This window comes from Crocodylus siamensis, chromosome 9, assembly GCF_052110815.1.
Source record: "Crocodylus siamensis isolate JL-2025a chromosome 9, ASM5211081v1, whole genome shotgun sequence".
Lineage (NCBI taxonomy): Eukaryota > Metazoa > Chordata > Crocodylia > Crocodylidae > Crocodylus > Crocodylus siamensis.
In genome coordinates, this window is record NC_143403.1 from 36,340,108 (window position 1) to 36,367,614 (window position 27,507).

Genomic DNA, 27,507 nt, shown 5'->3' on the forward strand with positions numbered 1-27,507 from the left:
ATGGCATAATGGTTGTGGTTAAACACTTCCCAAGAAGTCCGGCCTCAGCTGGATGTGAAAATTTTCAGTCAGCTGAGTAGTCTGACAAAGCTTATTGCTACTGAACCCAGGGTCTTAAGATGGCCTGGCACCTTCCTTTTAAGTGATGCTACTGGCCCTGACTACTATAAATATGGCCTTTTCCATTAGTGTAAGCAGCACTTGAAAGCAAATACCCTCTCCTATTGATTCACAGAAAAAATATTAAGACAAACTAACTAAAAAGAAAAAATCTCCCTAAGCATAGCACTGTCACTCAGGAGATCAAAGGTCTATCACTCCTGAGCCCAGTGCTCCCCATTGTGTTAGCAGCTGTCTTCAACTTCCCCGCTGTTGCCAATGGTGATAGCAACAGTAGGCACATGAGGCAGACAGGTGGCTGGTGGAGAGTTAGCCACCATCTCACCTCAGTGTGTTATGAGTGAGATGGGATGCTGATGATTAAAGCCATTGCCAGTGCTCTCTGTTACTTCCAAGAGATTTATTAATATTGAGAAGGCCCAGAGGAGAGAGCTGTGAACATCCCTCTAGAGACCCCTGCTTTTGAAGTCACTATATAGAGTGATGTTGATCTGTTTCAAAGAGTTTTGCTTGACCCTCATTGCATAAAGGAAAGCTGGTTGTGATTTGACCTTCAGGAAGCAAAGGAAGCAAAGAATGCCAAAAAAATGGGATGCACCTGAAAGGTTTCCCTTGGCTAAGTGAAAGCTGAACAAAATATTAATGTGGCCTATCTAACCACTAGCTGTAGTGGCCTATGCGTGATGTGTAAAAATGCCCTCTTCCTTTTCTCTTCCCTAGGTCATGTGCTATGATTATGATAGTGATGGGGGACATGACTTCATTGGGGAGTTCCAGACCTCGGTAGCAAAGATGTGTGAAGCCCAAGATGCCTTTCCAGTAAGTACCGAAATGTGACATTTGAGTTCTAGAAGAAAAAAAAGGAAGCAGAAATAAAGGACAAATTACTTCCTGTGGCTGCTATTTTCAGGAATGGCTCTTTCCGTGGGTGACTTACTTTTGGGGTGCCCACTCCAAGATTCCTTAAAGCTTGAGTCTGAATGCTGGAGTACCCTTTTTAAATAAAGATCTTTTAAGAAGTATCAAGTTGAGAACCCCAAAACTTAGGCACCCAGAGCCATGACTACTGAAAATATCAGCCAGTATAGTCAGCTGCTTCTCTAACCTTCTCCTGTCCTCCTTTCTAAGCCTGTTGCTGTTGAATGTGCTCTCTGATTCAGAGAAGTCCCACTGCTTCTTGTGTCTCTATGGACATATGTTCTCAAACAGTGATATTCTGATGGGACTCTGTTTTTCTCTTCCAGTTTGTTGCAACCTGACACTGAGTGTCATGCTAGCCCCATAGACATCTGGGGTGGGGGTATTTTTTAAAGTTGTGGAACTGCCCGGATAAAAAGTTGAGCTAGTGGACTGGGTAAAATCTCTTCCTATGCTGTTATGGTTCAAGGCAGTAAAGATTGGTTATAAAGCAGAATCCCTTCAGTGGCTTTTGTGGTGTTCTTTATTTTTATTGCAGCTGTCTCTAGACATCAAAGAAGGCAACTGTACGTACATGTAGTAAGAGACTATGACTGCCCCAGAGAGCTTGGAGTGTAAATGGACAAGACCAGAGGTTGGCAGCCTTTACAAATGGCAGGATGCAGCTTGCAATCTGGCTACTACCACAGCCTTCCTGTCTTCTGCTGCTGCCCCAGTACTCCCTATTTTCTTCTGAGTTGCTCCCACTGTTGCCACCAAGTGCTACAGATTCCCATAACTAACAGTCATGCTGAGGTGCAAATCTGACAGTGAGAGAAAAGAGTGGGTAGAACTTGGTTGTCAGCAGAGGCTGTGTAGATGAGAAGTGGAGCACAGCACAGGAATGCATTGTGACAAATGGCATGCATGGAGGCAGAAGGACCGTGAGGGTATCTTCTCTGAATCCCCCACTGCTGCACTTCACCTCCCCTTCTTCCCCCCTACTCGTAGACACTGCAGGTCAAGTCTGGATACTTTGTGGGCCATAGCTTGCCAACCCCTGCACAAAACAAAGGGTGAGGAGATGGAAGCTGTTTGTCCAGGTGGGAGAACTGAGGGACAAAGAGAGACAGACAAACAAACAAAGTGACTCAAGGTCAGGCAGGAAATCTGTGGAAAAGGTAACTGAAGCTATTTCTCCCCCCCCCCAACCACCCTTCTTCCCTGACTCCATCCCAGAGGCATGTTAATGAACTGGGTGTATGATAAACTGTAGCCATGCTCACCCTGATATGCAACTGGAGCCTCCCTCTTTTCCCAGGCCTGGGAAGTGGCAGAGCTGTTGTGTGTAAATACCTCGACAGGCATTGTGTGTGGGACTGTACTAGGCATTATGGGGAGTGACTGATCTTTGTTGCTTCCCCTGGTGTGGCTTGTTGATCTTTAACCATTTGGCCCACATGTTCCCGGTGCCCCTAGGAGTGCTGTTGGCATAGGGAAGAGAGAAGACCTGTATTAGGGATGTTCAGGTGGGGCTGGCTTGCCTTGTTCACCTGTTAGCCAGAATGCCATGACTGTATATTGTCCCTGGTCCCGTGATCTCTGTGCTCAGCTGATGGTGGCTGTGTAAACAGCTGATGGTGGCTGTGGTTATGCAGGCTGCGGTCCATCCAGGCAAAGGCTTCTGCAGGTGTGGACAGAAGCACCTAAAGCCGAATCCAAAGCCTGTTAAAGCAAATGGAAAGACTGGCAGTTGAGTCCAGTGGGCTTGGGGTCATGCTCCTGATGTACAAACAAGCTCACAAGGTCTAGAGTGAGGAAGGAAAGTTTCAGTTTCTCTCTTTTCTTAAAGATCTTAATACAGACCCCACAATACAGAGGGGGCAAATGTTGGGTCCTTCTAGGTATCCTAATGTCTTGAGAACTTGTCTCCATCCAAGGTCCATGTAGACCTGAATCAAGCCTCCTTTCTTTGTTTTACAGATAAAGAAAGTGAGGCACAGTTGGGCTGTGGTCTCCCACAGAATGTTAGGGGGTGCTTTAGGGTTGTGGCATGTGAGAGAGGCCAAAGCAAACATTTCTGTGAATGTTTCTAAGGCCTGTGATCCTAGGAAGCTGGACTTGATGACCCGAGTGGTCTGTTCTGCTGTTTTGCCCCTAAAACAAGTTGCTGCTCTGAACATTCCTTCCTGTTCCACCTCTTCTGTTTCATCCTCTTTTCTCTTGATGTCCCACTCATTTCATTAGTTTTGTCTTTCCTTTCAAATGCCACTTATGCTTCCAGTCCAAGACTGTGAATCAGAGCCCATTCTGTCACTCTTCTCCCTTCTAAAACCCCCATCTTCTTTTGAGATCTAGAGGTGAATGCTCAGAATGACATTAAGCTTGAGTTCCCCTTAGTGCTGTCTGTTTGTTGCTGTGCATTCCTCATTGTAACTGTGTCCATAAAGGTTGTGTTCCTGCTCCCCCTTGAACCCTGTAGGGAATTACCTGAGAGGACTAGAAATAATCGATGCTTGCACCTTGTACTTGCATCAACCCTGCAGAGTGCTTTGCTGCATTCAAGTGCGTGACTTGTAACTATAAACCTCCTTTCCCTGCTAACAGGAAAATGCTACTGGTATTTCCACTAAGTCCTAGAACAGGGATAGGCAAAGTTTTTTGGCAGGAGTGCCGAAAAACACCACAATGCCTACCTTGGAAGGTGCCAGGTACCAGAAAAACAAAATGAGGGCAAGGTGTACATGGCAAGATGCCCTGCTTGTGCCCCTGCCCCCCAGCCCCATGCCCCCCATCCAAAGCCCCTGCCCCCCAGCCCGGGCTCTGTGGCTGTCGGCAGCTACCCCGGCTGTGGAGCCAGAACTGTGGAGTGCAGCTGTTTGCAGCCTACCTGCTGCTTGCTGCAGCTACCCAGAGCCCAGGCTGGCTACAAACAGCTGCATGGGGCTCCGGAGCCCTGCTATCACCTCTGTGCCGGGAGTGGGGGAGAGACTGGAGCTGCGTTGCCTCCGGCCCCTCCCACCGCCTGCTCCAAGGCGCAGGTGCACGCGCCAGTACGGGGCTGATGCTGGAGCCCAGCACAGCTGTTTGGAGCCTCCTGGCTGCAGCCAGCCCTGGCTTTGGGTAGCTGCTGCCAGCTGGGAGCCTGGGCTACTCCCAGCAGGCAGCTGGGACACTGCAAGCTCTGCTAGGAGCAGCCTGGGCTCCCAGCTGGCAGCAGCTACCCAGAGCTGGGGCTGCCCGTGGCATGCCGAGCAAAATGGCCTTGTGTGCCATGCTCGGCACATATGCCAGGAGTTGCCGACCCATGTCCTAGAAGCTCCTGTGAAGTAGCTGCATGAGTTGCCATTTGTTTGAGAACCTGGCAGGTTGACTTCAGTTTGAGAGGCAGCCCCTAAAGTAGGATGCTGTCTCCTTCCTTTTTGCTTTTTGTGTGTGTCAGCTGTGTGTGCAGATCATCAAGTAGAGGCTGCTTTTGTGATCAGACTGGTGGGTTAGTGTTGATGCTTGGGTTACAATATTCCCTGGTAGCTTGGGTCTTTGCTGTGTGAGGGGATGTGCATGCACACTTGCAGGAAGACGTACATGGTCCCTGACACACAATAAGCTTGTGAGCCCATGGGCAGGTTCATTTAGTGTCAATTTTTTCCTACAGCACCCCACCCCCCAACCAACCAAAGTGTCAGTGTTCCAGAGGGAGGACGTAGGCCCTTGCTGGTTAGGACGGTGAAGCCCTAATTGGTACTGTTCATGGGAGCACCTGGCAATGTACATTGTGCCATAAGAAAAATGAACTTCCACGAAGAGCTAAATTGTCCCTAGCACAGGAAACTCACCATGACTCTTTGTTAACGTCCAGAGGGTTTTTATGACTAAGCCTGCCCACTGTAATTCAGTGCCCTTTCTTCCAAACACTAAGGTGTCTTGCACAACTGAATCTCCTGGCTTTTCTTCTGTGCTCCAGTTACACTAGCAGCTTTTATTATTAACCCTTGTTAAAATAACTAGAAACTATTGAGTAACTTGTTTCCTACCCAGGATTGTTTTTTTCCATTGAATGTGTTGGTGTCTGACCTACTTTGGGACACAAAAATGCCTGGAATACTTGGTCAAATATATTTTTATTTATAAAAACTGAGAGCTGCAAACTACAGGCAGCCAAACACAATGGGAAGTGGCTTAATGTAATTTACTGGCTGTCTGGAACATTGCCTGTTAACATTTCCTTTTCTGTGGGCCTATTCTGTTCTTCCTTCCCTTCTTTGGTCAGTCATTCTCCATGAAACACCCTTTTTTATGGCTTTGATGAAAGATGCTAAGTAGGCTGAGTTCTAGCCTGCAGTGCTGGGGGGAACAATCTGGGGGGATCTTAATGTGAGCATGTATTAATGTAAATAGTTGCTGTAAATAGTTTCACAAGTAGGATTTCTAGATGCCCTCTCCAGCCCAGGGGAAGATGACAGTCTGGGCCTGGCATTAGGCTGGAGAGACTGCTCCCTTGATTAACTCTATGACATTTAATTTGATTGGGTGAATGTTAGTCCTGGGGTTAGTTCTATAGTTTTGTAACAGTTTTGTTGTGAGTGTGACTTCCTGTGCCTAAAGAGAAAGCTTGGGAGAGAAAAGAGTAGCCCCAAAGTGGATGGAGTAGAGAAAGAAGTAGTCCTAGGGAGGACAGAGTGCAGTTTGAGGGAGGGGAAAGAGAACTGCTGTGGCACAATAAAGACTGTTTGGAGCTCAGCGGTCTGCTGTGTCGTTTGGGACATTAGCACTCTAATCCCACCCTGCCCTTCATGAAGAAAACACTACTCCTCCTACACACTTCCTAGGACCTGATCAAAGAAGCTCTCCAAGGTGGCAGTGCTATTAATGAGTAGGGAAGCCAAGGACAGAGAAGAAACAGAGCCTCAAAGCAGAGGCTTGCCCCTTATGAAGCCATGTCAGGGTTTCACAGGCAAGTTCTTGGGAAGAGGGAGACCAAAATAAGGCTGCTTTTTGGGGAGTCCTGAGGTAGAACTTCTTCTTGAAAAGGGTATTGATCCATGACAGTAGCCACCTCACTTTAACCTGCCACTTTCCCTTTGGGCATCTCTAAAGTCTCCCTCGATGTTGTGTAGGTCAGTGTTTCCCAACCAGGATGCCATGGCAGAAAAGTGAACAGGTCAGAAACGAATGGGTGTGCTGTGGAATTTTGTCATGGCAATGAGCTACAATAGGTATGAGGATGGGAAATGCCTTAACAGGTGTGCTGCAGAAATTTTTTATTAATGTAAGCGTGCCTTGGACTAGAAAAGTTTGGGAAACACTGGTGTAGGTGACTACCCTGCAGCAGTGAAGGATGGTTTTATAATTAAGGTTTGGCCTCAAGAGATCACGGTTCAGCTCTTGCCTTATCTCTGAGCTTGAGCCAAGTCACTTAATCTCTCCGTGCCTCTGAACTCTGTCTGTACAGTGTGGGCAACAGGACTCCTATCCTTTGTCCATGTCACTGGTAGGGTACTTAGGGCAAGGATAGCACTTCCTTAGATGTACACATAACACTTAGGAGAATGATGTCCTGGTCTTGTCTTCTAGGGACTATGATGATGCTACTGGTAAGAATTACTGTTCTAAAAACAGAGAGGTGATTACCCATGTTATCCTGAAGTCAGGAAGAAGGTAGAACAGGGTGGCACCATAGAGGCTAACTGGTTCAGGCAGACATATGCAGTCATAAGAAGCAACCTGCTTTATGAAATGCATCTTAAGCCTCTCTGAACCAGTTAGTTTTTAAGGGTGTCTTTGCACGTGGTCTGGGGTGGGTGGGGGGGACCTTAATTAGAACAGATCCTGAGAGCCACTCTAATTAAATCGCTTGCAGTGTGTTCAGCATCCTTGCTCTTCAAAATGGTAGCAGGGGCTCTTTAACTAGAGCTTGTTTGATGAGCTGAATACACAAGACAGGGAGGCTGTTGGGGCATGCTAATTAGCACACTCCAACAGACTTGATTAATCAAAGGTCCCACCCTGCCCTACCTTCTGCCAGTATCAAAAAGTGCAACAGTGGCCACCACTTTTAGGTGCTCAGAACTTACTCTTTTTCAAGAGTTTCTGTGTATAGCACACCCTTTACTGCATAAGTGAGTGGGATGTTTTCCATGGAAAGGTAGTAGCTGGGATTTTCCCCCATAATGGTTTAAAAATAAAACCAGTACAACCATTTGTTTACCCAGTGAGTAATCAGCCTGTGCCTTCCCACCACTTGAAATTTGCTAAACTCATCTGTTTCTACTTTCATCTCTGTCTAATACCCAGCACTTCTAAATACAGCTGCCTGCTGTAAATAGTCCCGGCAGTCTCTTCTTTTTAGACCCTGGGAGCCAAAGCTGTGAGCAGAATGCCTGTCTCTCCTCCTTTTATCTGTGTACATGACAGCACTCCCACACCACCTGTTTGTCACCACTGGTGTGTTCAGACCCTGTCTTCTTGCTGGAGAGCTCTCCCACTAATCTCTTTACCCAGTGTCATGCCTGTATGTTTGCCCCAGGGATCAGGCTTCCCCTATATTGAGAAGATGTTTCAGGTAAATGACCTTGTGCACACCAGCGCATGACTTTGGGCTGGATTTTCAGGGACTTGGTTCCCAAAGTTGGGCAACTTCAGCTCTTATTGAGGTATCATAGCTAGGGCCAAGTCTTCAAAGCCTTAGTTAGGTATTTTCAAAATCTGCCCACTCCTTTAGGTGCCTAAATTGAGCTATCATGGTGGTTGAATCATAGGTCCCTGTTCAGACAAGTACAAAGAATTAGTAATAATAAAAACCCCATGCTCAGCTGGTGAGCTAGGAGAGGTAATTGTTATGATGGATGGTGTGTATATAGAATTGAGTCAGGCATGAGACCCAGAGCCCCATAATAGATCCATGTTGGGATGTCCTCTAGTGGATAGATCCAAATGACTAGTAGCTTGGAAGAGACCTTGGTTTTACTGCCATTGACCTTTGCAAAGCAAACCATTAACTGCTCTACACCATCAGTTTTCTCATCCTAAAATGGGAATCGGGCTTCCCTTCCTTTGTGACTGCTCTTTGTTTATTCATTTGAAAAAGAATGTTGTTTATTCCATCAACTGGCTTATGTTGGGAAAGTAGCTGACAGGTACTAGAGGTAAAATATCTTCATACCTGAGTTCCAGGTTGTTAAATTATGCTATGTTGATGGCCAAACCCTTGCAGAGAATTTTGCTTTCATGCTGTTGTCTTTCTTGTTTGTTACAGCTAGAACTAGAATGCATTAATCCCAAGAAGCAAAAGAAGAAAAAGAACTATAAGAACTCTGGTAGTATTATTGTGAAATCCTGCAAAGTGAGTTTAAATGTTTTTATCCCTCTTTTAAAGTAATTTTTTTTGGAGGGGCAGGGGTTTAGATTATTGGATAACTTCCAGGCCAAAATCCCAATAGGAAAGTAAAAGCTGTCACATAGATCTTTGAATACAAATTAAATAGTGAAGAGAAACTTGTGTCCCTAGCAAGACATAAATGGGATAAGTGCATTGTGTCTGACTTACTCATGTAATGCTGCATCTTTGGAGCACCAGTGATTCTATAGAATTGGGGGGCATGGAGGCCATGGGTTAAGGGACACACACACTTTATGGCTGTACTTGCTGTCGTGTCTTCTCCCAATAGTCTCCTGTACCTGGTGGCAAGTGAGAACAGTCCTTCCCCACTGCTTTATGGTAGTAACCTTCCTGAGGTTGAGCCAGAGGTCTCTGTTCTTTTTAACAGCTGTCTAAAACTGTTGGACACATCTTGTCACAGATACAGATGATTAACAGGCTGTTAGGAAGGGGATGTGGAGGCTGGCAGTTAGCTCTTTGACTGCAATTACTGGGGCAGCTGTGAATTATTTTAGAATGTGTCCAGTAGACACTGGAAGGCTACAGATAACTTATACTTGCATCTTATTAACAGTTGAGTGGAGAAAGCCAGCGCTCTGCCACGATGAGTACAACAAGATCTGAGGTTGGCATGTCTGGGACTTGTCAGACTCAGTTTTCACTTAGTACCTAACATTCATTGCCAGGTCAGAGGAGCCAGGGACTTGTTAAGTTCCAGTATATCTCACAACTTGGCTAGCAAGTGTACATCCACTAATGCCCTAGCCTTAGTGGCTCATGAGGAATGAGTTCAAGCAGTCACACACTCCTAATTGCTGTTTGCCTTCTTCACGTTTCTGCCTTGAACACATCTGAGTTCCTGCATGACTCCAGGATCTGCTGTCTCACAGTGCTAGAGGTAGATGGAATCCTTCTTCACCATCTGCCAGGCTGGGATTCCAGCTTTCAAACCTGTAGAAAATAGAAATCTTTTACTTCTGCTGTTTGAGAGATACTGACTATTAAAATGGTGTTCTAGGCAACCATCGATCCTCTGGATCATATGAGAGGACTAGTCAGGTGCCCGATGAATCCTCTTGTGTGGAGTCAAGCGACCATCACACCAAGACCTTTGATGTGTACACCAAAGCAAGAATCTGGAGGAGTGGAAGCTGCCCAAGACCTACCACCCCCCTTTTAGACCACTGAGACAGAATGCAAAGGCCAGATCAAGTCCAGACATTCAGTGCCTTGATGGTTGTAGCTTCCGCCAGACAGCAACAGATAAGAACTGCTGCTGACTGCCTAATGCGTCAGCGAGCATTTGTTTCTGTCAGGATGATGTCCCTTAGCCTTTCTCCTACAAAGGAGTTACCCACAAGGCAGCGGGGTTTAGGGTTTTGAGGTGCCCTATACTTGCTTTACTCTGGAGGTGGCAACATTGTGGTATTTTATAGGAATTATCCTGCCATACCATACCATATAACATTGCCATCAGACCCTCCAGTCAGATGCAGTTTACAGTCATACCCAGGACTAAAATGGTGTTATACTGGAGAAGAAAATGGGACAGTCCTCAAGATGACTTCCATTCCCTCATAAACCACTGGAACTAGAGACCAGGCTAAATGCTTTCAGGCCCATTAGATGTTTTCAAGGAATGGTCTTGGACAACATGTTAAAACAAGCTGCTAGAGTAAGTCCAGTTCGTAATGGACACAGAGCCACATTGCCATGAAAAAAATCACAATTTGGACGTTTTGCAATTTTAGCAAGAAGTCAGTGTCCAAATGGGCCATGCAAATTGACTTCCTCTTTTGTTCCTTTAGATAAGGATTGAGGCATGTTGTTGAGGCAATGGGAATGGAAAGCTTGCTCTGCTGCTTTTTTGCTTTCTTGGCTCTCTTGACCCTTCTTTCTGACAAGGGCACTTTCTAATGTAGGCACTTAGTGGGCACGTAAAGGAGTGCCCTCCATGTCTGACCTATGAAGGACATAGGTCTGATACAGTACTGGCCAGAGAGCTTTTTGATTTCATGGTGTGCTGAGCTTTCCAGTTTGATCCTTGGTGTATCAGCCAAGATGGTGGCTGTCAACTGATGCCTGAACTCCCTTCAGCAATGCAGCATGTGTTTAATTAAAAATGCTTCAGGGTTGCTGAGGGGAAATCCAGGCACTTCTCCACATTCGCCACTTTGCTCTGTGACCCAAAGAGATTTTGAAACCAGAGGGCATGTTGTCTACTGCTGGGAGCATTTGTAACTTTTTTTTATGAACCTCTCAGGATTTCTGGGAGGGATGAAGGGAGCTGAATGTTTCTTTAAAAGTCTCTCTTTTTTTTCTCCCTTCAGATAACCAGAAATTACTCTTTCCTGGACTACATCCTTGGGGGCTGCCAGTTAATGTTTACTGTAAGGAATCTCACTGCTCTTTGTTCATTAACTGTAATGAATGTAAAATTTCAAGTATTTCAGAGCTCCAGATGAGAGTGCATGTGCTAATTAAAGCATTAGGTAAAATCTTAAATATCATTGCAAGCTGCTTTGTCTTACACTAAACTGGTGAGTGTATCTGGGAAGCTGTGAATTTCCCTTAAGCATAAAAGCAAATGGACAGGCAAGAAAATTGCATTTTTATGACTCCATATCCTGCTGGTTTTTTGTGTCTTCCTGTCAGCAGCCTTTTCTTTCCACTTTTCATGATCTCTTCTGACACAATGTGGGCTTCAGGGTGATTCCAGGCATTTGTTGGCAGGTTGTCTTTCATAGTTCCAGTTGCATTCTCTGCAGCCTTCTTTTATGTGAACAACCAGCAGGTACTACTGGCATTGCAACACTATATTGTGCTTACAACATAATAAGTGGAGAGCTACCAGAGGTGAGTCATTAAATCAAAGAAATATTTGCTCTGGCAAAAAGAAGAAAACCAGAGCCCTCTAGTCACTGGCAGATCATTAAATTAAGGGGTGCATTTTGGCTTTTCGTGCTAATTTACATAAGAGTCTTCATTACCAATAAACTTAGTGATTTTCCATTTTATTTCCTCTTTCACACTCAGACCTTAGTACAACAGTAGAACTGCATATAAAAAGCTCTTGCACTTGTTCTGGTTTCTATGGTAACTCTTACTTCTCCTCCCCCCTACACCATTTTTTTCTCCTCTGTCTTTAGATAGACAACAAATAAAAATTGAAATGCTGCAAGTGCATACAGTACTCTGGTTTCTGTACTAAAAAGAATTTTCAGAAATTAAAGGGCTGGGGGGGATGTATTTTGTTAAAGTTAAACATGAGGGCTGTCATTTCTTCTCTAATCACTTCAACAACACACCCACACTCTTGATCAATTGAGAAGCTAGAATTGCAAGTGGAAATACTGAAGCAAAAACACATATCAGCAATGTTACAAATAAGTGAATTTGGCTGAAAAGGAGACCAGCTGTTCATGCCAAATTGCCACAGCTATGACCAACAACTGTTGAACCTTGGGAGACCATTAACAAGTTCAGCTGGTTGGCTAAAGCACCAAAGAACTTGGAAACCTTTCTGGATGTGCTGGGTGCACAGGTGTGGTCTGCAGCTCTCAACAAGAACAGCACACTGACTTTGCTTCCTGGCTCAGTCAGAAAATACTATAGTTGACAAGTTTTTGACCACACTCCCACTTCACAAAAATGGAAGGCTAAACAATGACCATCCCCAAAAAGAGTGAAGGGAGACCTTAGAAGAATGTCTTCAAACCTCATAGAAGACTTGCTTGCTTTGAGTGAAATTTGATAATCATTTGATAGTCTTCTATCATGTTCTACCTGAAACACACACTAAAGAAGAGTGGAAAAGAATGTCTGAGAACAGACAGATTTCATTCCTTGTGCATCCAAAGCTGTTACAACCTTAAATACAAAGCATTGCTAGGGGATCAAAGAAGATTTGTCATGTGCTAGAGAATTAGCAGCCAAAAGGAAGTGAATCCAATATGGTTTAGCTCAGCCAAATATGCAGGTCTAAAAGTTTCTGGGTGGAGGAAAGGCTCACAGCTGAAGAATGAACAGGAAAAGGCTATTCCTGCACTAATACTGACTATAGTGAAAACAACTACTGGGTGTCTGAGAAAGGGTGATATAAAAATGTTGTACATAAAAGTACAAAAATACCTAAATAACTATTAACCAAAAAAAGCACGTAGTCACTATGATTGTGAGTCCAGTTCATTTTACCAAGAAAAATTAAAAAGTCATATGGTAGGCTTCAAAAACTAAAACAAGTCTCAATTAAAAATCTTGAGAGTTCATAGAATCGTAGAAAATTAGGGTTGGAAAGGACTTCAGCAGGTCATCTAGTCCAACCCCTTGCTCAAAGCAGGACCATCCCCAACTAGTTTATCCCAACCAAGGCTTTGTCTAGGATGGAGCTTCCACCACCTCTCTGTGTAACCTGTTCCAATGTTTTACTACTCTAATAGTGAGAAAGTTTTTCTTAATATCTAACCTAAACTTCCCTTGCTGCAAGTTCGGACCACTGCTCCTTGTTCTGTCATCTGCCACCACTGAGAACAGTTGAGCTCCATCCCCTTTGGAACCCACTTCAGGTAATTGAAGGCCACTATTAAATCCCCTCTCAGCCTTCTCTTCTCCAGGCTAAACATGCCCAGTTCCATCAGCCTCTCCTCAGAAGTCATGCCTCCCCAGCCCTCAAACCATTTTCCTTGCCCTTCGCTGGACTCTCTCCAATTTGTCCACATCCTTTCTGTAGTGGGGGACCCAAAACTGGACACAGTACTCCTGATGTGGCCTCACCAGTGCTAAATAGGGGGAAATAATCACGTGCCTTGATCTGCTGGCAACATTTCTACCAATGCAGCCAAGTATGCTGTTAGCCTTTTTGGCAAAAAGGGCAGACTGTTGGCTCATATTCAGCTTATTGTCCTCGGTAACCCCCAGGTCTTTTTCTGCAGAGCTGCTACATAGCCAGTCAGTCCCTAACCTGTACTAGTGTATGTAGTTAAGCACGTATTCAGCGCTCTCTCCTAATCACCTCTCCCTGGGAGCAGGGATACATACAATTATAATGTTGCCAACTTTTGTTATTTTTGTCACCTTCTGAATCTACTGGATTTGGAACTGGACACCCTGCCTGTGTCACTGCAAAGACCGACAGCAGCAGTTCCCAAAGTGACAGATTGCGCACCACCAATTTAAAATGACACAACCTTAAGTACCACCACCAAGTTTTTGTCATATAAAGTAATTATAATAAATCTGTTAACATTTACTGCTGACGGGTTGTCTGGGATAACCACACAGTAATTGGGTATCTCAGGTACACTATTCTGAAGAACTTAGCCCATAGCCAGTGACTCTCATATAGCACTTGCTTAGGCTATTTTATGCCATTTTAGTTAGTTACTCCTAAAAATCCGAACTGTTTGGAGGGAAAAAAAAGTTGCATTAACTGGTTGACCTAGGGGACAGGGGAAATTAAGCCTTGCAGATGGGTAGAAGGTTACTCCACAAGAACCAACTTTCCATGAATACTACAACTTAGCTCTTAAAATATATATTTTATACATACGTGCGTGTGATTTTTCAGCCGCATACTCAGAAGGTTAAGTATCATTGAGCACCAATACACATGCCAAACGTCTGCTCTGATGCATGTTGATTAGCATACATCAGAGCAGACTTGATTACTTGAGAAGTGCTGCTGCCACCATTTTAAAGTGCAGAACACTGAACACACATGACATTAATTGGAGTGATTCTTGGAGCTGCTCTAATTAAAGTGCCCCCTCCTTGAGCATGTGTATAGATGTCCTATGATTCCAGTTTTGCAGCTAGGAAAAGCAACTTGCCTGAGATCTCACACTTGGCCAGTGGTTAAGCCAGGATTTAAAGCCAGGTCTCTTCACTACCAGGCTGATTTTCTACCCACTGGATGGTATCTGCCTCCATTTTAATATAAAGGAGATAGAAAAGAAAACATTCCGACCAAGAATATAAGTTATCATGAGCTAGCCAACCAGAACAAGACAGAATCATGGATTTCTGAAATCTGTGAAGACACCTGAGCAGCATCCCAAAGTAATTATCCTGAATTGATTGCTGTTGCTTTAACTGATAGTCTCCACTGTGGAGAAAGACAGACATGTCCACCTGCCTTACAGGTAAAGCATGAGGGGAATGATGGGTTAAAATGAGAGTAATTAAAGAGTACACTTGCCTTGCCTAAAGGAAACAGGACTTGGAGTTTGCTATACGTACAGATTAACAACAATTTTTTTTCTAATTACATGCCAGATGTGGCACCTAAGCAAGCTGTCAAATATATGGCCCAAAGCCTAGATCCAGCTCATGGTACTGCTCCATCTAGACCTCTGGGCTACCAATGGGCCAGGAAATATGTGGGCATGGCTAAAAATGGCTTGGCCTTGCTGCAGTGAGTATGACCATTAGCAATGGGAAAAACTAGTAAGGGCTATGTGATACAGCCCTGAGTTACTCTGCTGTTACCTGACCCACCACCGTTTACATGCCTATGACACACCTATCACTCATCCGGCCCACAGTGCTTTGCCCTGCTGCTGCTGCAGCAACTGCAGCTGTTGTGCCAAGCCAGATCTGGCTCAGGACATAAGGCAAGTTTTGATGTCCATGCTATACAGAATGCTGCAATGTTCTGAATTCCAAATTTGCAGATGAGTTTTCAACCACCTCCACAGGCCCAATGATGCACCTTCATGGGTCAAACCTCTAGTGTAGACACTGTCTACCTGGGTTATCTCACCCTTGTTTAAAACTGGGAGGAGGCTCCCTGGTGAAAAGTACAGCATATGAGGGGCAAGCTGCGTTTCCAGGAGTCTGAAACGGTCTGTATACATTCAGTTAGCTACACTGGTGCCAAAACTTCAGTCCATGTAAGGCCTATGCAAGAAGCTTGACTCCTCTCAAAGAGTAGCTGTCTAAGCCAGCTGAGCTGTCCTGTAGCAGTTCATCCCTGGCCCTCCCTGAAACTTTTTGAGACTTGGAGAGGCTACAGTAAATGTGATGAGCCTTCTCTGCATTCTCCTTTTCCTCACTTGCACCCAGAACCAAAATGCTGAAATAATAAGCAGCAAATAATGGAGGACCTGTGGCTCCTCTGTGATGTCCCCAAGGTATTTAGATTGTTACCAGTGTCCCTGCCCAGTACTGGTGTCAAGTGACATTAAAAAAAAAAAAAAGCTAAAGAAAACTGAACCTCCATGAGCCAAATTTCACACCCCCCTCCCTCCCTTGTGAGTAAACTGGCATAAATCAGAGGGATGGATCTGCTTGGTGTCAGAGGTCATTTTTACAAGTCCGGGAGGTGCGCAGGAGCACTTTAATTAGTGAGTGCTTTTAATTAAAGGCGCCCAAGCATCACAGGTATCAGCCTCCCCTGTGCTGAGAAATGGTGGTGAGCCATTTGGAACTAAAGCTCATCGAATGAGCTTTAGTTCAAAGCACCCCACTGCCATTTTTCAGCGTGGGGGTGCTAATACACGTGATGCCAGAGTCTTCTGGAGCATGTTTATTTCCACGCTCCAGCAGACTAATCAAGTCTGCTCCAACATGCTGGATTTTTATCATGTCAGAGTCAGCTCCCTGCATGTGTATAGGAGCCCAGAGAGAGCTTGTCAGTGCACTAAGGTGCCTCTAAACTTTTATTTAAAACAATAGCTTCAGATTAACAGACTCTTCCTTGGAGGGGATGTTAGTTGAGGAGGAAAAGCATTGCCTGTCAGTGAGTAAGTATGATATTAGCTTTGTTGCCAGAGAAACTGAAGGATCATAGGAACATAGGGGTGGAAGGGCCCTCATAGGGTCATCTAGTCCAGCCCCCTGCTCAGGGCAGGATTGGGTGAGATTGGGAGGAACTGCACCTTTCTGCAGATGGCTTCTCCTGTCAAATTCTGTCTTTCCTCCTTCCCTTGGACACCTAGCTTGCTCTTGCAGACACTCCATTAAGACAGGCTGTGTTAAACATTAGCCTGCTGATTAGTAAAGCTGCTTTGCATTCCCTTTGTTCTTGCTTTGGCCAGATGTGAACTGTCATTGTACAAGAATTAAGACAGAGGGGAGTTGGGTTCTCTAGGTATTAGTTTGCTCAGAGTCATTTACTGGGCTATCACCAAGGAGGAGTACTCCTCCTCAGCCTGTGAGTGTAGGAAGGCTATTAGGAAGGCCAAGGCAGAGATGGAACTCAGGCTAGCATCTAGGATTAAGGACAACAAAAAGCCCTTTTTCAAGTACATTGGGAGCAAGAAGAGGGCACCAGGCAATGTAGGGCCCCTGCAAGACTCAAATGGTAACCTTGTGGCTATGTCAGACGAGAAAGCAGATATTTTTAACAGTTTCTTTGCCTCTGTTTTCTTGAACATGGACCGGGACATTCCTCCTGCCAGAAGTAGGAACAATCTTGGGGATAGCTCTGACAGACCTTGGGTCAGCGCAGAGGTAGTTAGGGATCTTCTGGAAGGGCTAGACATTTTTAAATCTGCAGGGCCATATGCCCTCCACCCAAGGGTGTTAAGGGAGTTGGCAGGGGCCATCGCGGAGCCCTTGGCCCAGCTGTATGAGCATTTGTAGTCATCTGGCCAGGTGCCGGGGGCTTGGAAACTAGCTAATGTGGTCCCCATTTTTAAGAAAGGGAGGAAGGAGGATCCAAGTAACTATAGGCCTGTAAGCCTCACCTTGGTGCTCAGGAAGATCTTGGAGGAAATCATCAAGGAGAGCATCTGTGGGGGGCCAGCAGGGGAGATCATGCTCAGGGGCAATCAGCATGGGTTCATCCATCAAAGGCAGGTCCTGCCTGACCAACCTGATTGCCTTTTATGACCAAATAACTAAATCCTTGTATGATGGTGTTGCCAAGGATGTAGAGTCTTTCTAGACCTTAAGAAGGCCTTTGACACTGTCTCTCACGCCATTCTCATTAATAAATTAAGCAACTGTTGCATTGATACCTACACAGTTGGATGGGTAAAAAACTGGCTGATGGAGCGCACCCAGAGAGTAGTGGTGGATGGGTTGTACTCAACCTGGCAAGATGAGAGCAGTGGGATCCCCCAGGACTCAGTCCTTGGGCCTGCACTGTTTAACATCTTCATCAGTGACTTGGATGAAGGGGTTGAAAGTACATTGTCCAAGTTTGCTGATGACACTAAGATGTGGGGCGAGGTGGGCACACTTGAAGGGAGCGGCTGCAACTAGAGTTAGACAGACTACAGAATTGGGCAGATGAGAATAGGATGGGGTTCAAAGTGGACAAATGCAGGGTGCTGCACCTTGGGAGAAGGAATCCACAGCATACATACAGGCTGGGGAGTTCCCCTCTTGAAAGCACAGAGGCGGAAAGGAATCTTGGAGTCATTATTGACTCCAAGATGAACATGAGCCGCCAATGCCAGACCACAGCCAGCAAGGCCAGCCATACCTTGTCATGCATCCAAAGGTGCATCTCAAGCCGGTCCGGAGAGGTGATACTCCCCCTCTATGTGGCATTGGTCAGGCCACAATTGGAGTCTTTAAAAAAGATGTGGCCAACCTGGAGAGGATTCAGAGGAGGGCCATCCACTTGGTGAGAGGGCAGCAGATCAGGCCCTAAGAGGACAGACTGAGGGACCTGAACCTGTTCAGCCTCGGCAAGAGAAGGCTGAGGGGGGACCTGGTAGCTGCCAACAAACTCATCAGGGGAGATCAACAGCAAATAGGTAGAGCCCTTTTCTCCCCAGCACCACCTGGGGTGACAAGGAACAATGGTAATAAGCTGATGGAGAATAGGTTCGGTTTTACAGTTAGGGTGGCCAGAATCTGGAACCAACTTCCTAGGGAAGTGGTCCTCACCCCTACCTTGGGTAAATTCAAAAAGAGGTTAGATGATCACCTGTCTGGGGTCTTGTGAACCCAGCATTCATTCCTGCCTGTGGCAGGGGTCAGGCTAGATGATCTGTTCCGGTCCCCCCTGACCCTAGCTACTATGAAACTATCCGGTAATTAAGTTGCAATTTGTGCACTGGTGGCTTTGGCTCCCTTGTTAGAAATCACTAGCCCACCAGTGGAGTTTTCTCTCCCACATCAGAGCAAAATCCAGCTTTGGTATAATCCACATGAGCCAAGTTTAACCAAAGGATTTCTGATTCTGGAGAAAATGGAAACCAGACTAATAGAGTCTAACCCACTCTATTTCCAACCTTCTAAGTCAGGCTGTAGATATGAAATGCAGAAGTGCACAAAGAAGCTCCGTTCAAAAATTTTCAAGAGTAACTGCTAACTCTGGGTTATATTTTGGTTTATGGGGGTTTTTTTTAATACACTGTGCACTTATTTTTTTTTTTCCAATAACTGCTATGGATCTAAACTACAGGTCACTTCCCTAAAGGCTGCTAATGCTTTAGCTCCTCAGATAATCAGTCTCTTTTCCCCTCCCTCACCCACCTTCTCCCCCATTCAACAACCAAAGTGTTGGAACCAGAGAGTGGACACTTGAGGAAACTTGGAGCTGAATGTGGGTTGAATAGGCCTTTTTCACATGGAAACCAAAGCAGAGAACTGAACTTGTCTAAATTGCAGAAAGCTTTGTACAAAGTGATTTTCTGACCCTTAGCGCAGTGTTTCCCAACCTTTTCCAGTCGAAGGCACACTTGCATTAATAAAAATTTTCTGCAGCACACGTGTTAAGGCATTCTCCATCCTCTTACCTATTATAGTTCATTGCCATGGCAAAATTCTGTGGCACTGTTCATTTCTGATGATACACTTTTGTGCCACGGCACACTGGTTGGGAAACACTGCCCTAGTGATATTAAAGTAAGAGCCCATCATGAAAGGGAAGGAAGTCAAGGAAAGATGCTATCAGGAGCATAGAGTTGGTAGCTGGCTTCATAAAGGTGATTTCTGATGGGAAGGTCTGTGCGTTTATATTTCAATTCAGGTTGGAATTGATTTTACTGCATCCAATGGGAATCCACGGGACCCGTCATCTTTGCACTATATCAACCCCATGGGAACAAATGAATACTTGTCAGCCATCTGGGCAGTTGGACAGATCATTCAGGACTATGACACGTGGGTACCAATCTTTTTAGGTTAGGATTGCAGCTATCTGGTCTATCAGTCACACCCATTCCATCTGTGACAGGGTGCATTGATAGGGTGGTCCAGTGAGATGGGTCATGGTGTTCAAACAGTGCCTTCTGCGATGTGATTGCTGTGTGACTGGGCAAAATGCTTCCTTTTCCAGACCAGTTCCCCCATCTATGAACTTTGGGTGAATACCTCTACCTCAGCAAAGCTCTCTGAGATCTGGAGATGAAAACCATTCCTATACATTCAGATACTCAGTAAATTGCCTTTCCCTGGAAAGTACATCAAGGCACCCCAGAGTGTCATGGCTCCCAGGTTGAGAATCACTAAACTAGATTTTTTATTTTCTCCTCTCTTCCCCCCATGTTTGGGATTGGCCTATATGGAGGTGCTACCAACCTGCAGCTCTCATGGTGTTCTGTGGCAGAGACAGATGCTGAGTACCTGCCAGGGCTGTCAGGCTTTTCACAAGTAAAGGAGCATCAGGGATAAATTCATTAACACTTTCTGGGTATATGTGTGTCTCATATATATAATTTTTTTTTCCCCTAGAGACAAAATGTTTCCTGCTCTGGGATTTGGTGCCCAGCTACCACCAGACTGGAAGGTAAAGTTCTCTGCTTTCCATCTGTTCCATGTGTTTAAAATGTGCACATCCATGGGACTGCTTGAGCAGGAGAGAAGCTCACATTTGCTGCAGAATGCCTCACCAATGCAGCCTGTGTGAGCTTTTCATGTGGGAAGTGGGTTAGGGGTGAAAGGAAGGAGGGCTCTGACTTTTAAGCTTTTGGAGAATGAAATCTGACTGTATGTGTTTTGTGTGTGCATTTCAGGAGTAGGGGATAGGAACAGGCAGCCAGTTTCTACTTCCCTTTCAAGCTGGCATAAAAGCGGTGGCAGTGGCATTGGCATTAATTGTCAGTCAGCTGTTGAGTCATTCTAGTAAGCAGGAATGATTGGTGGAAGAAAAGTGGAAGGACCCTTGATAAGTGTGTCAGACAGAAACAGAGCAGGAAACCGAGGTGGTGGGGAAGTAAAAGTCCATTCTGTAGTATTTAACAGTCAGAGTCTTCATTGAAACAAGACAGAGGCAGGGGTTAAACAGTAAGGACTTTAAATTGTTGGCTCTCTAATCTTGATGACATTTGAAAGCCAGTCCTTTCCAGGGGCTGGACTTTGAATTTCCTAAATGCCAGGTTAATGTTATGTTGTGATTAGCCACATTGGTAGTTAAAACAGTCCTGGTTCTGCAAAGGCATATGCTGAAGCATCTCGCCTGGCATGTGGTACAGCAGCACAGTGCTCAAAGCGTCATTATAGACCCATTAGAATCATCATTTCCACCGCAGACATGCAGTTCTGCAGCTTGTTGTTGTAATGCCTTTGCTGATCCAGCACACAAAGTTAAATGCTCGAAGAATTCATACCCATCGTTCAAAGACCCAGTGCATACTGGGATGGGAAGTTTTAGCATGTATGTGACCCACCAGCTGGGCCATATAAATACTGGGTCATGTTTACCCTTCATAAAACTCCTTCAAAAACTGGGTGAATTCAGCCTATTGAATCTTGTTGCATCAAGACCGGATCTCTCCCTGGTGAGCCTGTATGCATCTCCCTGTCACATATTTTTTATACTGGAAACAGCATCCAACGCTTTCTTAAGTACATAATCTGACTGTACAATGACAGAATCTAACTCTAAATTCAGCCTATTGGGGCCAGTTCTAAACCAAAAATGAGCTAACGTGGCTCTGTTCTGAGAGGGGGAGGGAGCTCTGGAAGGGTCCAGGGTATTGAAGCTGGTCCATGGGGAAGGTGATTTGCTGGAAACCTGTGGTGACCCTGTTGATCCTTTCTGAGGTTGTGACTGTGGGAGACTTGTGTATTCTTTCTGTCCCCAGCTGTAGTGGAATTTGTTGTTTCAACAGCCCTGTAAATCAGCCTGATGCTGCAAAGAGAGGAGCGCTGGGCTCTGCCTCAGGACGTAGCCCAAGGCCCATACCCTGTGACGCTTTTGGTACCTCTTGAGGGCCTTGAGTACCTCAAAAAATCTGAGCCTTGGGTTTGGTGGAAGGTTTATGAACCTTCATGAAGAGGCCCTGACTGAAATCTAGCTTTTCAGAGAGGACTCTGATGGCAGCTGCGTTCTCATGGGTGTCTTTACAAGCATCTCTGTGGAGGGAGTTTATAATGTCAAACCAATTTTAGCTTCTGCCTTGTTACAGAGTTGGTCAAACCAGCCTTCTCTGTGACCGTAATATATAAATCAGTGGTTTGACCCTAATATATAAATCAGTGGTTTTCAACCTTTTTTTCATCTGCAGACCCCTAAAAAACTTTGAATGGAGGTGTGGACCCCTTTGGAAATGGAATGTCTTTTTCAGGATTTGAAACTTTATTTTCATAGTCATCTTTTGCAGACACCTTAAGAAGTCTGGAGCCTCCGCAGGCTCCACTGATATACATCTTTACTACCTACCAGTTCCACTCCCCACCCCTCCTGAAATATTCTACTCCTGAATGTGGGAGCACTCCTAATCCCTACTTTGGCTGAGGGAACCAGAAAGTCCACCTGCCCTGGAACTTCAGCTTTTCTCCTAGTGATGCTCCCGTTTCTAGATATGGCACATATTTGTGGCCATGTCTGTTTCCCATGACTTCACTGGGTTTGGTTTGCTCCTTGATGTGCTGCATTGAGGCAGTTGAACATCTGAATGTTGTTAAAACTTTCTCAGTGGAGAGGTGTGAACTTCAGGAAGGAAGATTTGGAAGAGGCATATTAGCACTGAAAACTATATGGGCTGAATGCTTGAAGAATACACCCCGGGAATGACTAGATCTTCTGAGAGGTTTCCCAGTATCACATCTGGGGGGTTTTAGTGGTGGTGGGGGGTGGCTTTAATGTGCTTTGCCTCTTTAAGGGAAGGTGCTAAAAGTTAGACTAAATTCCATAACCTAGTTTTTAAGATGTTAAAGTTCTCGTTTTTAAAAAGCATCACCTAAAGCATAAGTTAATGCCTCATTTGATTTCCCTTTGTTTACATTGATCAGTCCAAGTGCACTGGGCTCTGTCATTGTCAGTATATGAGACAGCAGCTCTTCCAAACACTTTTTTCCCCTCCTTGGACCATCTCTTATTGACACTTATCTTTTTAAAGACAGCCCTTTTACCAGAACCAACGCGCCTGAGTGACCTTGAATCATATTTAAGATCTGTACATTTTTAAAGCTGCCTGATAAACATACACTTTCCCTTCCATTTAGGTTTTCCTTACCTCTGCATGTGCTCCCTTGTGGCATTGCTTTTACTTGCCTGGGGAACTCTTGGCTTGCACCCTTAACATTTATTTTATGGTGTTTTACAGAGGAATGAAAAATGAACATCCAAGCCTTAAGAATTTACAGTGCTGTGGTCTGCCCTGCCAATGCTACACCCTGTACTCAGTGTCTTGGAATTCAGTAGGTTTGTATGTGAGAGTAGGCACATGCAGGGATCACTGTTTGCATAACAATGGTGAGGACATTGGCTGGGGGCTCAGGAAAGCTGGGTTTTGTTTTGTTTTGTTACTCACCTGCTGTGACTTTGAGTCAATCACCTCTCTGAGCCTGTTTCCCCTTTTCTCTCATCTTTGTAGAGAGCAGGCTGTTTAGGGCAATAACTATCTCTTCCTACATATTTGAACAGTGCTCAGCACAAGAGGGCCTTAGTCTTGATCAGGGCCTCTAGGTTCCCACAGGTAGAGGATTCAGAATTAAGGCATGATGTATAGAAGATGGTTACAAAGATTGGCAACTGGGGGGATTTGGAGCAAAAGGATACAACATGAAATTCCTATGGCTGTTTCAGCTAATAACCTGTATGTCTCTTGGGTTTTATAAAAGGTATTTATACTCTCATTTTGAATAGTCACTGGCTGGAAAACAGCTTTAAATTGCAAAATTTAGATTTTGCTGATACTCCATAATATGATGTTCTGAAATAGCCACAATATTTTCATTAGTAATTGGCTCCTGAAATGGGTGTGTCTACACAAGATGTTTTACTTGAGATTAGAGCTAATTACTGTGCAGTAAGTGTCACTGTTTACACATGCAGATGCTTACTGCACTGTATATGCTCTAATCATGAGTAAATTTGCTAACTGTAAAAAAAAGTAGCAAATTTACACTTGATTACTTACTGTGCAGTACGGCACATAGACAGCCAACTGGGAGCAAATGTACTCCCAGTCAGCCAGGCAGCAGGGGGTGGGAGATTGCTCCCTGCCCCCAGGAGTTACCTGCTGCTGGGGTGCATTCTGCTACCAGAACCTAGGTGGAGACAATGTCCTTCTGCCTTGGCAGCAGGGAGTTCCCAGTCCCCACTTCCTGTTTGGGATCGGGGAACAGGGGCTGGGAGATTCTTATCTCCCAACACCAACCCCGCATCATGGAGCCGGGGCTGTGAGCTTATCTCGGGGGCCAGCTCCATGTTGTGGGGCTGGTGCTGAGAGATTCTTATCTCTCAGCCCCAGCTCCATAGTTGTGAAGTCAGTGCTGAGAGATTATGTAGATTAGAATCTCCCAGCACCGGCCCTGCTACTGCAAAGCTGGTGCTGGGAAATAAGAATCTCCCAGCCCCTGCTTCCTGATCACAATTGAGAAGCTAAGACTGGGAGCTCCCTACTGCCAGGGCAGGGGGATATTGTCCCTACGTAAGCTCTGGTGGAGGAGCCTGCCCTGGCAGCAGGCAGCTCCTGGGGGCAGGGAGCAATGCTCAGTCCCTGCCAAGAGACAACTCTTTCCTGGCCCTCTGCACCCTGCCAGCCCCTGCAGCCCAAGGTGCTGCAGGGTGCTGGTGCAGGGCTGCAGGGAGTGGGAACAGTGTGCTGCTTGGAGCAACAAATCTGGTCCTGCATCCCTGCATGTGTAGAGGTGTGCTAGAATAGTTTACTCTAAAATAAGTTGATTCTACATTATTTGCACTTGTAGACATGCCCAACATCTCCACTAGCTGCTATCTCTTTGCTATCCACAGACTCACTGTGCACTTTCCCTGCCTGCTATTGGTGGTCTTGTCTGCTGTTGTTGTTATGCCTTAAATCATCACTGTTCAAACAGGGTGGGGGTTAGATTTATACAGTTTTTCTTTTATTTCAGGTGGAATTTGGGGGAAATAGTTTCCTCTATGTATTTTATTGTACTTGAATGTTGGATTGGTCAAATGGACCACAATGACACCTTTGGAGAGCAAATTTATCTTTTCACAGAATGGGTAGTCTACGGTCAGTACAAGGGTGACAGCTGGCATTTTGACCAACATGCCAGGAAATGAACTAAGGACTTCAGGCATCAGCTGCAGCAGTGTGAGGTAAAAAGTCAAGGGTGATAGAGTACAAACACAGTGACCAGTGTGTTACCACCATTCCCCCCTGCCCCCCAACATTGGGTGAGTTTGGGTCTCAAGGCTGTCTAGCCCTAATGGTGGTGGGATGATGATTTTGTCTTTCTACCCATTCATCCCTGTCCTTTCTTCTGTGCCATGGAGATGATTTTTGAAATAGTTACGTGCCCACTAGGATCTGAACTGAGGCCATTGACCTATTTGGTATTAAGCAGTCACAAGTTGGTAACTTAAGATCTGGAAGGCTGTTATAAAGAGGATGAAGGATGGGAATAATTAATCTCTGTACCCTTAGGGTACAGGACAAGGAGAAATGGCCTCAAATTACAGCAGAATATATTTAGATTGGAGATTAGGAGGAAATCTCTGACTATGAGGCGGTTAAGCATTGGAACAAGCTACCTAGAGAAGTGGTGGAATCTCCATTCTTGGAAATTTTCAAGAACAGGCTAGGATGATTTAGTCAGGGATGATCTTGCTTTGAGCAATAGGGTAGAATAGGTGATCTTCTGAGGTGCCTTCCTGCCTTACACTCTTAAAATTTTGTACTAACCCTCCCAGGTTAAAATGAACTCATAGCTGGGAGATGGAAGAACTGATCTGGGATCTGTTGTCCTCAGCTTCTCCAGTGAGGGCAACAGAGAAAGGGTCAGGGTAAGCAAGTAGACGTTCATAGCAGCATGTTATCTATTGCTAATGTAGCTGAAAGAGGAAGGCTACAGACTCACTGTCAGAATGACTGTTCACCTTGTGTTGCTGGAATTCTTTAGTGATATGGGTTGACAGTTTTTAACCGTCTTGGTGATTATATTTTTCCTTCCCTCCAGCCCCATGCTGTGTTGCAGTTTTCAATCACTTTATGCCTGATGCCAGGGTCTGTATGCAAGCAGAAGTTCATTTGACTTGAGTGGGAGTTGTGCCCATTTGCTTCCTGGTGGATTAGGCTTTCTGTGTATACTTTGGAAATGATTCATCCTTCCCTAACCAGTAAATGTCACTCTTGTCTGTCATTTCACCAATTTCAATGGGGTATCTCTGTAAACAACTTTCAGTGAATAACAATTGATCATCATCAGGAGAAGATTATTACTTACAGAGAGAAATTGAAATTGAACATTTAATAGGACTGAAGATAATATGGACATTCCAGATGTATGATGTGCTGGTTCTCTGGTTGTGGAAAATGGTACATCATTGTTACGTGCAAATTGCTGCAGTGTTACTGTGCTCAGGGCAGGGGCTAGGTCCTTGTTACTGGTTGTAAAATGCAGCATTGGCATGATAGAAATAATGATTTCACACTACATATAGCCCTTGCAAATATAGAAACGATTCAAATGTAAAAAGGGTTCACCTGCCTTTTGGAATGTTCAAGGCCATTTAATCCCTCTTGATATAGCTATGGTTTTGCATATGTTATGGGCATTGAACCTGGGACTTTAGCACCAAATAGTGGTGCTACAACAAGCTGGACTGATAGAGGATGTGTTTGACTGCTAGTAAGAAACAGACTGTTACAGTTGCCAAGATGAGGGCTTTCTATGCAGTTATACCAAGCAAGATAGCAATTACACTCAGTATCTTGCAGCCCCTAAATTTGGAAGTATTTCTCCCAATGCACCTGGAATCCAGTAACCTGAAGGGAGAGGTTAATGGATATCCTAATGCAAGCCATGAAGGAGAAGTGTTAGTCTTCTGTCCCTGTCTGTTCATTTTTCACCCTGCTGAAACATTGCTGTAGGACCTGTCCATTCAGTCCGGCATTTTTTTCCTCTTCAGCTGGACCCAGTGACGTTTGAGCTTGGAAGTCTCTCAGTTTTGGCTGCCCAGCAAGAAATGATGTGAAAATCTTTTGGAGAAATGGGTTCACTTCCACCCTTACAGTTTCTAAACCCAGCTAATCTCCAGCCAAAGCACTTTCAAAGAGCAGCTTTGTTTCCCTACGTCTGGGGTGTATTTGGAAGTTACCTGACACAGCGGCTGGTATAAACCATTTATTTTCTTGCGTTAGCAATGATGGTTGAATGTCTCAGAAATGCCTCAGGGAAGCAGAGCCACCAGGCAGCCTGCATTTGATGTTGTCTTAGTTTGAAATTTTTTTTTTAAGTTGGGGGTATTCACTAGGGCTGTGCAAAGCTTCAGTCCCTGATTCAATTTGGCAAAGATTCAGCCCAAGTCAGTGGCTAAATCTCTGAATCCAAATTGAATAAGAGGACCCTCTAATCTCTCCAAATAGAATCATAACCCTCTGAATTGATTTGGAGAGATTCAGAAAGATTCAGAGATTTAGACGTAGACACAGCTTTAAATGTTTTTTCTACATACCTCAAGGTAGCAGGCAGCTCATGAATACTGTGATACTAGGGCACATGGAGCGTCCCACAGGAATGCAGGGGGCTCCCCACAATGCTCGGCAGCAGGACCAGAAGCATTTCCGGTCCATTTCTGGGTCCATTGGGAAGTGTGAGAGGGGGCCCCCTGCATTCCCCCGTTTTGGCGACTGGTGCCTTCTGGGTCAGGGAGGCACACAGGGTCCCCCTGCACCTGATTGTTGAGCCGAGGAGATGTGTGTGTGGGGGGGGGGGGGCAGCATGCTCTCCAGTGGCCCAGAAGTGAACCAGAAGTACTTTTGGTCCACTCCCGGGTT

At 45.2% G+C, this 27,507-nt stretch overlaps 1 protein-coding gene across 9 annotated transcripts in view; it reads left to right on the top strand.

The window, feature by feature from the left end:
- Window positions 1-27,507, top strand: part of CPNE2 (copine 2) — a 221,987-nt gene that overhangs the window by 149,926 nt on the left and 44,554 nt on the right. For all 9 annotated transcript variants that reach the window (XM_090062655.1, XM_090062652.1, XM_090062649.1 and 6 more), the window contains 5 exons: window positions 841-939; window positions 8,273-8,359; window positions 10,726-10,785; window positions 19,323-19,456; window positions 20,027-20,081. In XM_090062655.1, coding sequence (XP_089918781.1) covers window positions 841-939; window positions 8,273-8,359; window positions 10,726-10,785; window positions 19,323-19,456; window positions 20,027-20,081 — 435 coding nt within the window. The remainder of the gene's footprint in view (window positions 1-840; window positions 940-8,272; window positions 8,360-10,725; window positions 10,786-19,322; window positions 19,457-20,026; window positions 20,082-27,507) is intronic.